The sequence below is a fragment of the Cicer arietinum genome, chromosome 4, assembly GCF_000331145.2.
Source record: "Cicer arietinum cultivar CDC Frontier isolate Library 1 chromosome 4, Cicar.CDCFrontier_v2.0, whole genome shotgun sequence".
Classification (NCBI taxonomy): domain Eukaryota; kingdom Viridiplantae; phylum Streptophyta; class Magnoliopsida; order Fabales; family Fabaceae; genus Cicer; species Cicer arietinum.
Window position 1 is genome coordinate 7309782 of NC_021163.2, and position 13712 is coordinate 7323493.

The following is a 13712-nucleotide window of genomic DNA, read 5'->3' on the forward strand; positions in this document are numbered from 1 at the left end:
TAGTTTGCAAGTTAAATCATAATCTTTGTGGTTTTAAATAGAAACTCCCCCTCATTTAAAAGAGCTCAATGAGTATATATAGCCAAAAATCTTGAAGAACATTAAAAGATGTTGAAATTAAAATCAATTTTTTTTATACTTTAGATAGTAAAGAAGTTTAACTATTTGAATTAAAAGAGAACATTACCAATTAAAATACATAAATCTTGTCAAGTGCAACCAAATTAAATAAATAAATAAATCTATGCCCAAATTAAAAGATATTTTACTAAATATATAAGTGCAGCCAAATTAAATCTCTATTTAGAAAAAATCATAGATATGGGTAAAAATTATTTATATCATACCAGCTGTCCTGATTTTTCCTTCAGAATATTTTCTTATAAATTCTAAAATTTGTCCAAAAAATATTGTGATAGAAAAAAAAAACCTGTTCAACTACTAATTATATATAATGGAAAATAAGGGGAACACAAATTTAAAATTTTACAAACCTTTGCCAAATTTAAATACCAATAATAACCACATATATAGTAAATATAACAAGATACAGTCACTGATTTAACTCCAAACAAAGTAAAATTTAGGACCACTAGATCTTAATTTCCTAAACAGATTCCTTGCTAACCAGCCATTTATTTCAAGGACTCTGTATATACTATAATATAAATTAATTAACATATTCTATGATCACCACAACTCCCTATAGGGTGAACAAAGTTGGTAACTAGAAATTAAGAAAGTTTCATGCATGGCAAAAAAAACTTTATATTCCTAGCAGAAGAGTACCAAGCATGATTTCCATTAATAACTATACATGATTAACAAAGTGCATGTAATCATGGTGTTGCATCTTGAGATTCAAATTCTTTAACCAATCCTCAGCACCCTTCACTAGAGAGTTCATTTGTTGAGATTCAGATACTTTAGGAAGAGGCAGAATTGAGCGTTTCACCTTGTAAGTAGCAAGCCCAAAAATGGGAAGAGCTATTTTCAAGGGTTCATCTTCATGCATCTTTGGTTGATTTTGGCCTGCCACAAAGGAAGAGATACATACGAAAGAAAATAAAACTGTTGTGAAAAATTTATAGAGATAAACTGAAAACAGCTTATGAACATTTCATAAGTTTTATCAAACAATCTTTCAAATGACGGAATGAAAAATATGGATATACTTGGAAAGTGAGTTGTCAAATTATGAAAAGTTATAAATGATGCTTCCGAATTTTTGAGCGATGGTCCAACGGGGATTCGGTAAATTGGATACCTGGAAAAATGTTCGTTTCGTTAGACGGACAAAGAACAATTTAGGAAAATAAATAAAAATGACAACAACATATGTATTTTTTAAAACATACCAAGCAACTGAAAACCAGCTGCACGGCAAAATGTCACAACTCCTATACTTTTTCAAAAGAGGAAATTCCATAGCAAGAGTTGAAACCTGAGAGAAAAAAAAGAAATCATTAGCTTTCAAATTGGGAAAAGAGGATCCAATGTGAAATAAGAGGAAGATTTGAAAAAAGGACTTGCCTTATCATTAAGAGGTTGGCGTTCAAATGGTCGTTTGAACTCAAAATATTGAAAGACAAGCGTATTAGTTGTCTCCTTTGAAGCATTGTCACCACTTTCCTCATCAGTTTTCCTGTTACAGTTTCATATATGAAGCATTACAAAACTTAAACCACTTTTCAAAGTAAGGTGATAAAAATCATGTGTGTAAAATGATTTCAATGCATTTCCTTTTAGAAGTACCACAAAAGTTAAGTTTTGAGCTACACAAATTTTACCGTTTATGACTAAACAAATAATCATTTGAATTCACACATTTTTCACAGTTAATACTTCGAAGCCGTTCGATTTTTTTCCAACGACTTCAAACTATTGATTGTGTGAGTGCGTAGAATTTCTTGACTGCAGAAAATTCAAGTTAATACAAAGCCACAAGAGTGTCAAAATATATTTTAAGTACAAAATTTCCTTTTGAGAACCGCAATAAAAAATAAAAAACAAAAAATTCATCAATATTGTAAATGCAGCCAAGCATGAATCTTTTCCCCAGATCATTGATTGAATTAAAAGTGTTAGAACAAAAAGAATATATATACATATAAAGCAACAAAAAGAAGTACAAATTAAGAAGCAATGACTAACCCGAAGCCTTGATGATGATCATGTTGAACATACAACTGAATTCCAGATAAAGATGGAACAAAGTACTGCATCACAGCTTCATCTTCGAATAGAGTAAGCGGAACCTCCAAACCATAAGCACTCCATTCTTTATAATAATCCCACAATTCTTCAAGCTCAAAGTATGCTTTTTTCACAGATTCACAACTGCTACTTCCTTCACTCTCACCCTGTTCAACACAAATAATCAATTAATAAAATCAAAATTCTAAATTGCACCAAAGTATATAATATATATATATACCATGAGGAACAAAGGTGCACGAATATTGAAATCAAAATTTTTCAATATGCATGTCAATGGAATTACATAAAATGGATGAGAAAAAAAAAGTGAAAAAATTATAAAAATAAAAGGATTTAATTTTAGCACCTCAGATAAAAATTTAACATGGACGAAAGGGGTGAATATTGATAAGAGGGTATTGAGGTTAGTTATGCTAACAGGACTCCGAGATATCGGCTCAGATAAACAGCTGATACGCGAGTCCTGTTTAGCGGATTCGGCCTTCTTCTGGTGCAGCTGCTGCTTATTTTTTTTGTTCTGTGAAACCGGACACTTGTAGAACCGGTTAGAATTAGAGCCAACATTTTTTGAGAAAGAAGAGGTACTGGATTTTGACATGGTGGTTCTAATAGCTTTGATGTGATAAAGAAAAGAGTGATGAGTGAATGTGAGTTTGTGAGTTTGGATTTTAAAGGAGAAAAAGAAGCAAAAGAACAAACAAGGGAGTTTGTGTTACGTTGCAGTGAAAGAAAAGAGTGAAGTGTTAGAAGAAAGGTGATGGAATGGATGTATTTTTATTTTATATTCAATGTTTTTTAAAGAGTTTTTAATGCTTAGTAACTCTCATGTAGACTTCTTATTTTTTTCATATTATTTTAATAATATCAACTACAATTCCCTAAATGTCCTTACCCTGAGTTGGCTTGTACAAATAATTGGTTATTTATAAAGTTCAATACAATTTGGTTATTATTTTATCAATAATACTTTTAAGTATATTTCTTGTATTGAGAAAAATAGCGGAATGAAATAGTAAATTATAAAAGGTGTTATTAGAAGAAAAAAATCATCAAAAATAATGAAATTTATTGATTTTCTTGATGGATATATATAACATTAAAATGACGTCTAAAAGAAGAAAGGAGGAGTATTGCATCACATTACACTATTTGTTTTTGTGTTTCTCAATTCAATGACCCATGAGTCAAAAAGTAAAAAGCTAGCGAATACTGTAATTTTGAACAATCAATGCATTACTAAATAGAAGATTCAAGTTATTTTTAGTCAATAGAAGCTTCAAGTTCTTTAAAAGCCATGTCAACAAGCCTCCTCATACCTAAACCAATCAACCACATTACTGACATCCTATAAACCAATGTACATTTTTTAAGTGTAAATTCTTTCAAGATAGAATTGTTTCTAAATCAAGTAAACAAGAATATGTTTATAACTTTTAAACTTTTTTCTTTGTCCCCAATATCAAGTATGTAGAAGTGACATTGAAAAAAATAAAAATTATTTTCTTATTTTCAAAGCAAATCTATTTTAAAAAGAATTTTAAGTCAATTAGATGTTTAATTTGTTGATGGATTTAGTTAAGACTTCTTGTGCAAATTTTAAAGAGATTCGATATTTTGTTAATCAATAACAATGATTGATATATATCATCGTCATTTGTCAAGAAATTTAATTCAAGCAAAAAACTTTGAAGAGGATTCATCGTAATTTAATTCATCGTCATTTGTCATCGTCATTGGTAAAATTTATATTCTTAGATTGTAAAATTTAACAAAACTAATTATTCCCAAAAGTAACTCACATTCGTAAGAGTAAATAAAATCCCAAGACAAAATTGGTCATTTACTTAATGTAACAATTAATTAATTTTCAAACAAAACAATATAATGTTAGCTATAAGAAATTTGAAGAGGATTATTTCAATTCCTCAAATTCCTTAAATATAGTGATACTTACATTACCTTCATTCCATTTTGTTAACATTAATAAATACTTTTTGTACTAAAAAACTCATTCTATGTAGCATTGATTTATTCTGTTATATTCAGCATAAAGTTCTGTCCCAAAAAAAATGTAATACGGTTCTCATAGTATATCAAGGTTTTTATCGACAGCTTATTATATCGAGGTGGTCTAGCTCAAGTTCATGTTACGAAATTAATCGTATGAGGCATTTGTACTTTATTTTTTATTAAACAAAATTCATGTTATGAAATAATGATTCTTTTTAATGAAAAAATGATGAATCTTTTTCGTAACAACGGTAGATTAAAAAATGATGGAAACATATTTTAATTATTTACATATTTTTTAGAAAGATATGAATTATGCTAAAATATTTTTTTATATATATGAGATAAAAAATATCACTAGAAACTTATAAATTACAAACTTATAGAATAGCCGCGACTATTCCGATGTCCTCAACATTTTTTTTATAATAAAATTAATCTATAAAATAATTAAAAAAAATACTAATTATAAAAATACATTATATCTTTTTATTTAAATTTCAATTGTAAGTGTTTTGAGTTTTGTCTAGATATAAAAATTAAACTAATGATATAATAAATTAAAAAAAATCAAAATCAATTAAATTGATTTTTTTAATGTGTTCGAGAGTTCAATTTGAATCGAACCAAATAAATTCAATCTTTATTGATTTTAATAAAATCATTAGACTATATCAATAGTGTTATGTTAAATATGTGTTGTATTTAAGGATTTTTAATCATTTACATATGTTTTTCTATTGTAGTTTAAAAAGTGTTTATGTAATTGTTTTAATAGTATAAAAAGTCTAATGCTTGAAAAAGAAAATTTTATATTTTAAAATAAGTATCTTAATTTTTATGTCAATTTGATTGAGTATAATCAAATCAACTTGTTATTCATCAATTTGAGTTTAATTTTGTGAAAAAAATTGTAAAAATTCAACCAAATTAATTTTCGTTTTGATTTAGATTTTTTTCCTCTTGAAAGATACAAACCAACTCAATATGTTATACTCATAACTCCGTTTCTCCTAAAGATATGTAACTTTTCAGTCAAATTCACCGCTTTTTTAGTTGTGTTTGCAAAAAAAAAATTATGTGTTTACTTTGCAAATTAACAACCTAAGATTCTAATATACAATAAAATATTATATTTAATTTATCAATTAAAATTTTAAAAATTTGACACTCTCAAAATATTTGTTTAAACTCCACCACCGATAATATCGATATTTATCAATTAAACTATGACTTAATGACTGTGTTAAAATATCATTATTAATATAGTAAATATAAGATAAATGAGATGAACATATTAGTATATTGTTTATTGAGATGAATAATAAAGGCACTAATCAAAAAATAAAACTACTATTTTTTCAAACAATCTTTATATATACACATTTAATTTTCATACACTCATTTAACATTTTTTGTTTTTAATTTTTCTCTTTCTATCGCATCATCAATGTTTTATATTTATCATATCATTTACTCTTTTTTTTTTTTTTCTCATTCATAGTATTGAGTTTACACCAAATATTTTGTTTTTCAAAATTGTTATAATGATAGATATGTATATGTTAAAAATTAAAATATCTGAAATTATAGCCTCTTAAAGCACCATAATGGCATGGAAGTTTGGTTTCCCTATTTTGGGAGGAAAGCAAATTCACATTATTTCTATCTAGCAGTACACATAAGCAATAGTAAATGAAAGGGTGGAGTTTTGCTTTCTTTTCTTGATATAAGCATCACACCTTTGACAATTGGCTAAAGAACAAATATTAACGAGTTAGTTCATGTTTTCTTGCACTCAAAATAGGTAAGAAATATGACGTAAAGGCGTCGGCAAAAAGAAAATATATGACGTAAATGTAACTTACATGATAAAAATTGTGAAAATATTTGATGTGTGAGCTTAACATTTAGCTCAAATTAGTAAGCTATTTATCCATTTTCATTTAAGTGTTAGTTTAAATTTTGGCTAAATTATATTTTTAGTATTTTATATTTGATTTAAGTTTTGAATAGGTTTTTTATGTTTTTTTTTTCTTTCTTTCAACTAGATTCTTTAAAGAGCACTATGTGGTGTACGCTGGTCTTTATATTATTATTCTTTTACAAAAATGTCATTTCGTTAGTTATATTAAAAAATTATCGTATGGTTGTTATAATATTGATAGGTGCGATAACATTGTTAATATGTTAAATTATAACATTAAATGACTCTCATACATATTAGTTCTTTAAGATTTGAAACAATAGTTTTAAGTTTAAATCAGTTTTCGTTTAGACTTAATCATCATCTTTTACTTATTTACTATATTTCTCTTTTACTTCGTCTTTAAAAAATCTATAACTCAAATATTATAATTTCAATACAAAAATTCAAAAGCATCGGCCATGTGAATTCAACAAAAATCAAAATAAGAAATTCATACTTTCAACAAGAATTAAAAATGAGTTGTTGTAAATAAAGATAAATTCACCATAAATGCACTAAAAATAAATGAGTTCGTACATTTGAAAATTAGATAAAAATAAAAGACTAAACTTTCAATTTAGCTTAAACGTTTTTTATAGTGCTATAATATTTATACTCTTAGTTTGAAAAGTATTTGTATACTCGAGAGTAGTAATTTCAATATCATTATTCATACATGTTAGATACCTAAATATTTATATGAGTCGTACTGAGTTATTAAAATAAATCGATAAATAACAAAATATAATTGTTATGATTGTGACTCAATTTAAAATCAACAAAATCTCTTTAAATCTAAATGGTAAAATATTACAAATACAAATATTTACTAACTCAAATATCATTAGATAATGTCCCTCTTTATGTGTGTGTTTGGTATTTATACTTAACAAATTATTAGATTACATTATGTTTGATTTAATTCTCGAATTTGGTATTTATACTTAACAAATTATTAGATTACATTATGTTTGATTCAATTCTCGAATGTATGATCAATTCATTATATTATGGTGAATTTCTCTTTATTTACAACAACTCATTTTTCTCATTTTTTTAAATTCTTGTTGGATGATGAATTTTTCGTTCAATTTTTCTCTAATTCATATGATCAACTTTTTTGTTTTTCTATTAAAATTACAAATTTTTTGTTTTAGGTTTTTTAAAATGAAGTTAAGAGGAAGATGACAAATATGTAAAAAATTAATATTGGATTTAAGCAAAAATCAGTGTAAACTTATAAGACCATAAATGTATTTTTTCAAAACTTAAAATCATCGATATAAAAATTATTTACTTTTATAATTTCTCACATAAATTTTATTATACACACATCAATATCGTTACCGCCACATGATATTTTTTTAACTGAACTAACGAAAAATAACATTTTTCAAACAAACATTAATATAAAAACTCCACGTATTCTATACTAAAATATAAAAATATATGAAGGAAAAAATAATAAAGTATCATTAAATTATATATATATATATATATATATATATATATATATATATATATATATATATATATATATATATATATATATGTTCATAGAGTAAATGATAAAATAATATAATTGTGAAGTCTCGAATTCAAATTTTAAATATAATATTTAACTTAATAATATCGATATTTCGCTAGTTATGTCATATCTTACGAATTATTAAATTCTATATTTACTACATATGAATTTGACTTCAAAATTAATTTTTTGAATAATAAATAATATGTACTCCTTCGATCATTTTTAAGGTTCATTTTTTACAAAAAAAAATTATATTTTTAATTTATCATTTTAAAATTTTAAAGTAGTATTGAATTTTATTTTGTCGAAATAATCATTGCCTATAAATTACACAGAGACTCAAAATAATCACTGCTTATAAGTTTTGTACCTATTACTCTCTTTGTAATTTATTATTTTTGAAATAAGTGAGTTAGAGATCATGAATACCGAATTTGAGTATTATAGAAAAAAGATGAAACTGATTATGAAAAGTTATTTTTATAAAATATGTCTTAAATATCATGAAAATATTTTATTACATATTCAAAATTTAAATGTCACTTGACTTTTATTAAATATCAAGTGGACTAAAAAATCACTATCAATTTATAGGAAATTTATTATAAAGTATTTTTTGTCCGACTCACATTAAGTGTTATTTTAGTAAAAAAATATATTTTAATAAATGTCATTTTTTTAGTTTACAATATAAAATTAATTATTGTCTTAATTGTACTTTCAAATTAATACAACATATATTATTTTCAAAAAATTATATTAAAATTTTCATTTATGGTAGTAGAAAACACATTAATAATTAACATGAATATTTTGATAAAGTTCTTGTTTTTTCACTTTCATAAATTATTTTCTCCTTATGCTACCTTTGATAAAGTTCTTATTATTTAGCTATTACGATAAAGTATAAATTGTTCACATATATTACATATACACTCTCCGATCTCAAAAATAAACAACAACGGAAATTATAATTTTGGTTTAAAAAAAAATTAGTTTAATTACAGTTTTAGTCCAATTTTTTTATTGATTTGCGAAATGAGTCCATATATTTTAAAAGTTGACAATTTTTGTCTCTCATTCTATTTTTCTAACTAAAAAATAACGAAGCAACATTTTTAAATAATGTATCATATGATACGACGATATAAAATGATTAACACCTAGAAAATCGGAATAAAACATTGTAAATACTTAATTTTCAACTTCAAAATTTTTTATATTTATAATTTAATTAATAACATATGAATAATTAATGTATCTAGATGATTATATATCATGGAATTGTATCTCACGTTATTTAAAAAACATCAAATCATTATTTTTTTGGTTCAAAAATATGAGATAAAACAAAATTGTTGACTTTTAAAATAGATAAACCAATTTGGAGAATTGATAAAAACAGAGAAACAAAAATTGCAATTAGGTCAATTTTTTTTACTAATTTACTATATTAAATGTTAAAATTTCTATAATATTAATTAATTAATGTAGATTTTATTTTTTAACAACACATTTTATTTTTATCGAAAGTTGGCTTTTGTACCCCCTCAATTAACCCTGTACCCCCTCATTTAAAAATTTTATTTTTAAATGTCCAAACTACCCTTGATAAAACTGTAAAAATTTAAAAAAAAAAATTTACCGGAATTTTCAGAATGAATGAAATTTCCAGTAGTTATAAATGAATACCGGAAATTTCATTTTTGAAATTTCCGGTAGTTATAAATGAATACCGGAAATTTCTTTTTTGAAATTTCCGGTAGTTATAAATGAATACCGAATATTATTTATAAATTAATTAATAAAATAAATTATATTAATAATAATAATAAAAGTAATAATAAAGTAAAGTAAATTATATTATTAAAACTTTATATATTTTTAAATATTTTTATTATTATTTTTTAATTATATTAAAAATATTTTATTAATTTTTTTATTAGATCGGAATAAAAATAGGAGAGAGTTGTTAAGAAAATAAGTTGTTATTTTATAAAATATTCGCAATAAAAATAGGAGTCAGTTGTTAAGAAAATATGTATTTCATAGGCAAAATATTAGGGACAGTTTTGTTTGTGGCACATTTAGTCAACCATTTGATTTTAGGATGAATGTTTGTGGCAAAATATCAGGGACACGTTTTGTTTGTGGCAAAATATCAGGGACACGTTTTGTTTGTGGCAAAATATCAGGATGTATTTTTTTTTTCTTCAATTTAATTTTTTTTTATTAATAGTATTAAATAAAATACGGTTAAATAGATGAGTCAAAACAACCAACTTGTTATATTATAATAACTTTTTTTTATAAATAAATAATAATAATAATAATAATAATAACTGCCAAAATCTAAACCCTCGTTGAAATTTCCGGTAAGTAATTTTTTGCAACTAAATTTTCGGTAGTTATATTTATTACCGGAAATTTGGTCAATGAAATTTCCGATAGTTGTATTTTCAATACCGGAAATTTCAAATATTTTGAAAAATCCGATAGTTAGTTTTTGTTCACCGGAAATTTTGTTTTTTGAAATTTCCGGTAGTTAATGCAGAAATTTCAAAAATCCGGTAGTTTCAAAAATTTGTTGGGTTGCTCCTGGCCAAAAAGTTAAGCAGTGTACCGGAAATTTCAAAAAGGAATGAAATTTCCGGTAAACAAATCGGAAAATTGAAAAATCTGGTAGTTAAAAATGCATACCGGAAATTTCAAAAAATGAAATTTCCGGGAAGGCAACCGGAAATTTCAAATTTCCGGTATTGATTTTAAACTACCGGAAATTTCAATCCTCTCGAAATTTCCGGTAAAAAATTTTTTTCAGAAAAATTCACTTTTTCGGATTTTTCAAGTGTGGGGTACAACTGTTTTGATTTAAGGTTATTTTTGGTATTTCACTCAAAAAACATTAAATTGGGGGGTACAAGTTTAAATGGGGGGGTACAAAAGCTAACTTTCAACGTAGAGATAGGTGGTGTTGCAACCTGGACTGTTAGCTTTTGGACCCCCCATTTAAATTTGTATCCCCCAATTTAATGTTTTTTGAGCGAAATACCCAAAATAACCTTAAAAAAATCAATAAAAGTCAAAATAAGAAAAAATCAAAACAGTTGTACCCCCACACTTAAAAAATCCGGAAAAGTGAGTTTTTCTGAAAAAAAGTTTTTACCGGAAATTTTAAGAGGATTGAAGTTTCCGGTAGTTCAAAATGCATACCGGAAATTTCAAAAATAAAATTTTCGGGAAGATCATCGGAAAATTGAAAAATCCGGTAGTTCAAAATCAATACCGGAAATTTGAAATTTCCGGTATGCATTTTTAACTACCAGATTTTTCAAATTTCCGGTTTGTTTACCGGAAATTTCATTCCTTTTTGAAATTTCCGGTACACTGTGTAACTTTTTTTTATATGATTTTTTTAATTTTTTTTATTGAATTTTGTTAGTGAGGACCAGAGGAGGAAAAACAGACGGTGAACATTCGCGAGTTCGGCCTTCTACACAATCAAATAGGAGAGTTGCTGTTGAAAAAAGGAGAAAGAGAAATGAGGAAAGGCAGGCGCCCCAGGATGAGTAGCCCCAGCAAAATCCTATGTTTGATGCAGAACAGGATGACCAGCCCCAACAAGATCATGTGTTTGATGATGAACATGATCAACAGCAGCAACAGTTTGATGATGAACATGATCAACAGCAGCAACAATTTGATGATGAACATGGTCAACAACACCAGCCTGAAGAACCCATGTTTTCTGGAGGTCCTTATGATCTTTCTGTTCTTAAAGATTATGAGCATCATATTGCAATTAATGTGTGGAATGGACAGGTTAGTAAATAATTTATTTTATTACATATTATAATATATTTGTAGTATAAGTTATTTTATTACACATTATAATTTATTTGTAGTATAAGATTATAACTCACATGCACAAGGTAATCCATGAGTCTTTCTAAGCATACAACAACACACATCTTTATCGTTACCGACATAATTGACTCTCTTATATTCTTCAACAATATCACCTAAGGCTTTCTTGGATACCACCCAAGTCAATTTCTCAAAGAATGGATTGTTGTGTATATGCTCTTTGCGACCCTTACTTATCTCAAATGAACCTTTGATCTTAATAATTTAAAACTTCAACATGTCATTCATATCATTCCACGCCTTATAAAAATCTCTTTTACTGTGTTCCAAAAATCTCTTCAATGACCAATGAGCAGACTCAACCCTAATATTTAAACAAAAAAAATACAAAATGTGAAGTAATGATCATATATCATGCATAAATCATATATCATATATCATACAAAATGTGAAATTTTAATGACATACCTATTAGTCGTAGTATTTCCTAGATGCAATACTCGATTGGTCCATGCTTCAACAAATCTTTCCTTATGAGGATTCAACCATGTGTCTCTGACGTAGTCAAAGAAAATAATATTATCGACACATGCTTGCTCAAATACTTGCAAAAGTTCCTCGTACTCCTTCTCTTCAGAACAATAAACAATTTTCCTCCACAACTCAAGAATGGGTTCTTGCATGTCTTTCTTTAATATATACTGTTTGCATTTGGCTCCAACATTTTTGTTAATATGAAGTTGGCAAAGTAAATTTGTTGAAGATGGAAATACAACTTTAATTGCATTCATTAAAGCCAGTTCTCTGTCAGTCACAATCACCTGAGGAAATGGCGTGTTTGAAAAAAACAACTCTTTTAACTTCTCCAATGCCCACCAAAAGTTGTCTTGACGTTCAGAATCCATATAAGCAAATGCAACATTAAATGTCAACCCAGTTGAAGTTACACCAACAATTTTAAACAACGGTAACCTATACTTGTTGGTTTTGTAGGTGCTATCCATGATCAATACAAGAGGGAACATGTTCAACAAAGTTATGGAATCTGGGTGCGTCCAAAACATATCCCTCACAATGTTGGAGTCCTCATGAGTCATACTCCAACAAGTATATCTCTCAGCTTCAAGTAACTTCAACAAATGTTGCATATCAGTTCTAGGTCCCATCAAATTCTTCTTGTATGTACTTCGTCGCTTGTAAATTTGATAGATACTAGTCATATTCTCCGTATCTCGATATCTCAAATATGACAAGATGTGTGTCGGTGTAACGTGATATTTTGTCAACTCGTCAACATGTTTCTTATCTTCTTCTGTTAAGCGTCCCATAAATGCATTATTCTCAAAAGTAGCTACTAACTCATAGTTGTGAAGTCCACAGATTAAACTAATAATCCATCCTTCATCATTTTTCAGTGGTCTCGATCTAAGTTTAAACGAACATCCACACCTTTTAGTTGAAGTACCTGTGTCATTTTTATTTGACTTATATTGTCCACCTCTATTACAATCAAGAATTAATTTTGACTTTATTCCTCTCTTTTCAGTCTCTACGTCTGATCAAGTAATGATAACTGCTACTCGATTTTGTCGACCTATCTCTCTTGCCCATGATATGATAGCTTCTCGTAACTCAAAAATTTGATCAGTTGTAAATGCTTCAGTTAAATCTATAAATACTGGTTGTGTGTTTTTCATCCTTATTTCAAAATAAAAATTAAAATAACATAACAAACAAATTAAAAAAATATTCAAAAAAAAAAATACCGGATTTTTGAAACAAAAAACGAAATTTCCAGTGAACAAAAACTAACTACCGGATTTTTCAAAATTTTTGAAATTTCCGGTAGCTTCCGGAACTTTCATTGACCAAATTTCCGGTAATAAATATAAGTACCGAAAATTTAGTTGCAAAAAATTACTTACTGGAAATTTCAACGAGGAGTCAGATTTTGGAGTAATTTTTTTTTACCGCTCACGTGAATGAATTTATTAAAGATAAAACTGGGTTTTTAACAAATTGGGGGGTACAAGTTTAAATGGAGGGTACAAAAGCTAACAGTCTGCAACTTGAAATAAATGGAGGGTACAAAAGCTAACAGTCTGCAACTTGAAA

At 26.7% G+C, this 13712-nt stretch overlaps 2 protein-coding genes across 2 annotated transcripts; both read right to left on the bottom strand.

Moving 5' to 3' along the window:
- Window positions 1–549: 549 nt before the first annotated feature.
- Window positions 550–1440, bottom strand: LOC113786131 (uncharacterized). The gene is made up of 3 exons (XM_027333170.2): window positions 1359–1440; window positions 1176–1267; window positions 550–1032 (listed from the first exon to the last, which is right to left on the bottom strand). Exons 1-3 carry the CDS (start codon window positions 1427–1429, stop codon window positions 812–814), a joined length of 384 nt encoding a protein of 127 aa, XP_027188971.1. The 5' UTR covers window positions 1430–1440; the 3' UTR covers window positions 550–811.
- Window positions 1441–1473: 33 nt separating this feature from the next.
- Window positions 1474–3000, bottom strand: LOC101495218 (uncharacterized). Its single transcript, XM_073366838.1, has 4 exons — window positions 2567–3000; window positions 2155–2363; window positions 1846–1914; window positions 1474–1645 (listed from the first exon to the last, which is right to left on the bottom strand). Exons 1-4 carry the CDS (start codon window positions 2816–2818, stop codon window positions 1474–1476), a joined length of 702 nt encoding a protein of 233 aa, XP_073222939.1. The 5' UTR covers window positions 2819–3000.
- Window positions 3001–13712: the final 10712 nt, after the last annotated feature.

Excerpts from the sequence above, each read along its gene's own strand:
- LOC101495218 (XM_073366838.1), bottom strand. The coding sequence starts at position 2,818 with ATGTCAAAATCCAGTACCTCTTCTTTCTCAAAAAATGTTGGCTCTAAT. Across the intron at positions 2,364-2,566 it reads ATGTTAAATTTTTATCTGAG|GGTGAGAGTGAAGGAAGTAG; the intron begins GTGCTAAAATTA and ends TGTGTTGAACAG. Across the intron at positions 1,915-2,154 it reads GATCATCATCAAGGCTTCGG|TCAAGAAATTCTACGCACTC; the intron begins GTTAGTCATTGC and ends AATTTTCTGCAG.
- LOC113786131 (XM_027333170.2), bottom strand. The coding sequence starts at position 1,429 with ATGGAATTTCCTCTTTTGAAAAAGTATAGGAGTTGTGACATTTTGCCG. Across the intron at positions 1,268-1,358 it reads AGCTGGTTTTCAGTTGCTTG|GTATCCAATTTACCGAATCC; the intron begins GTATGTTTTAAA and ends ACATTTTTCCAG. Across the intron at positions 1,033-1,175 it reads TTTGACAACTCACTTTCCAA|GCCAAAATCAACCAAAGATG; the intron begins GTATATCCATAT and ends CCTTTGTGGCAG.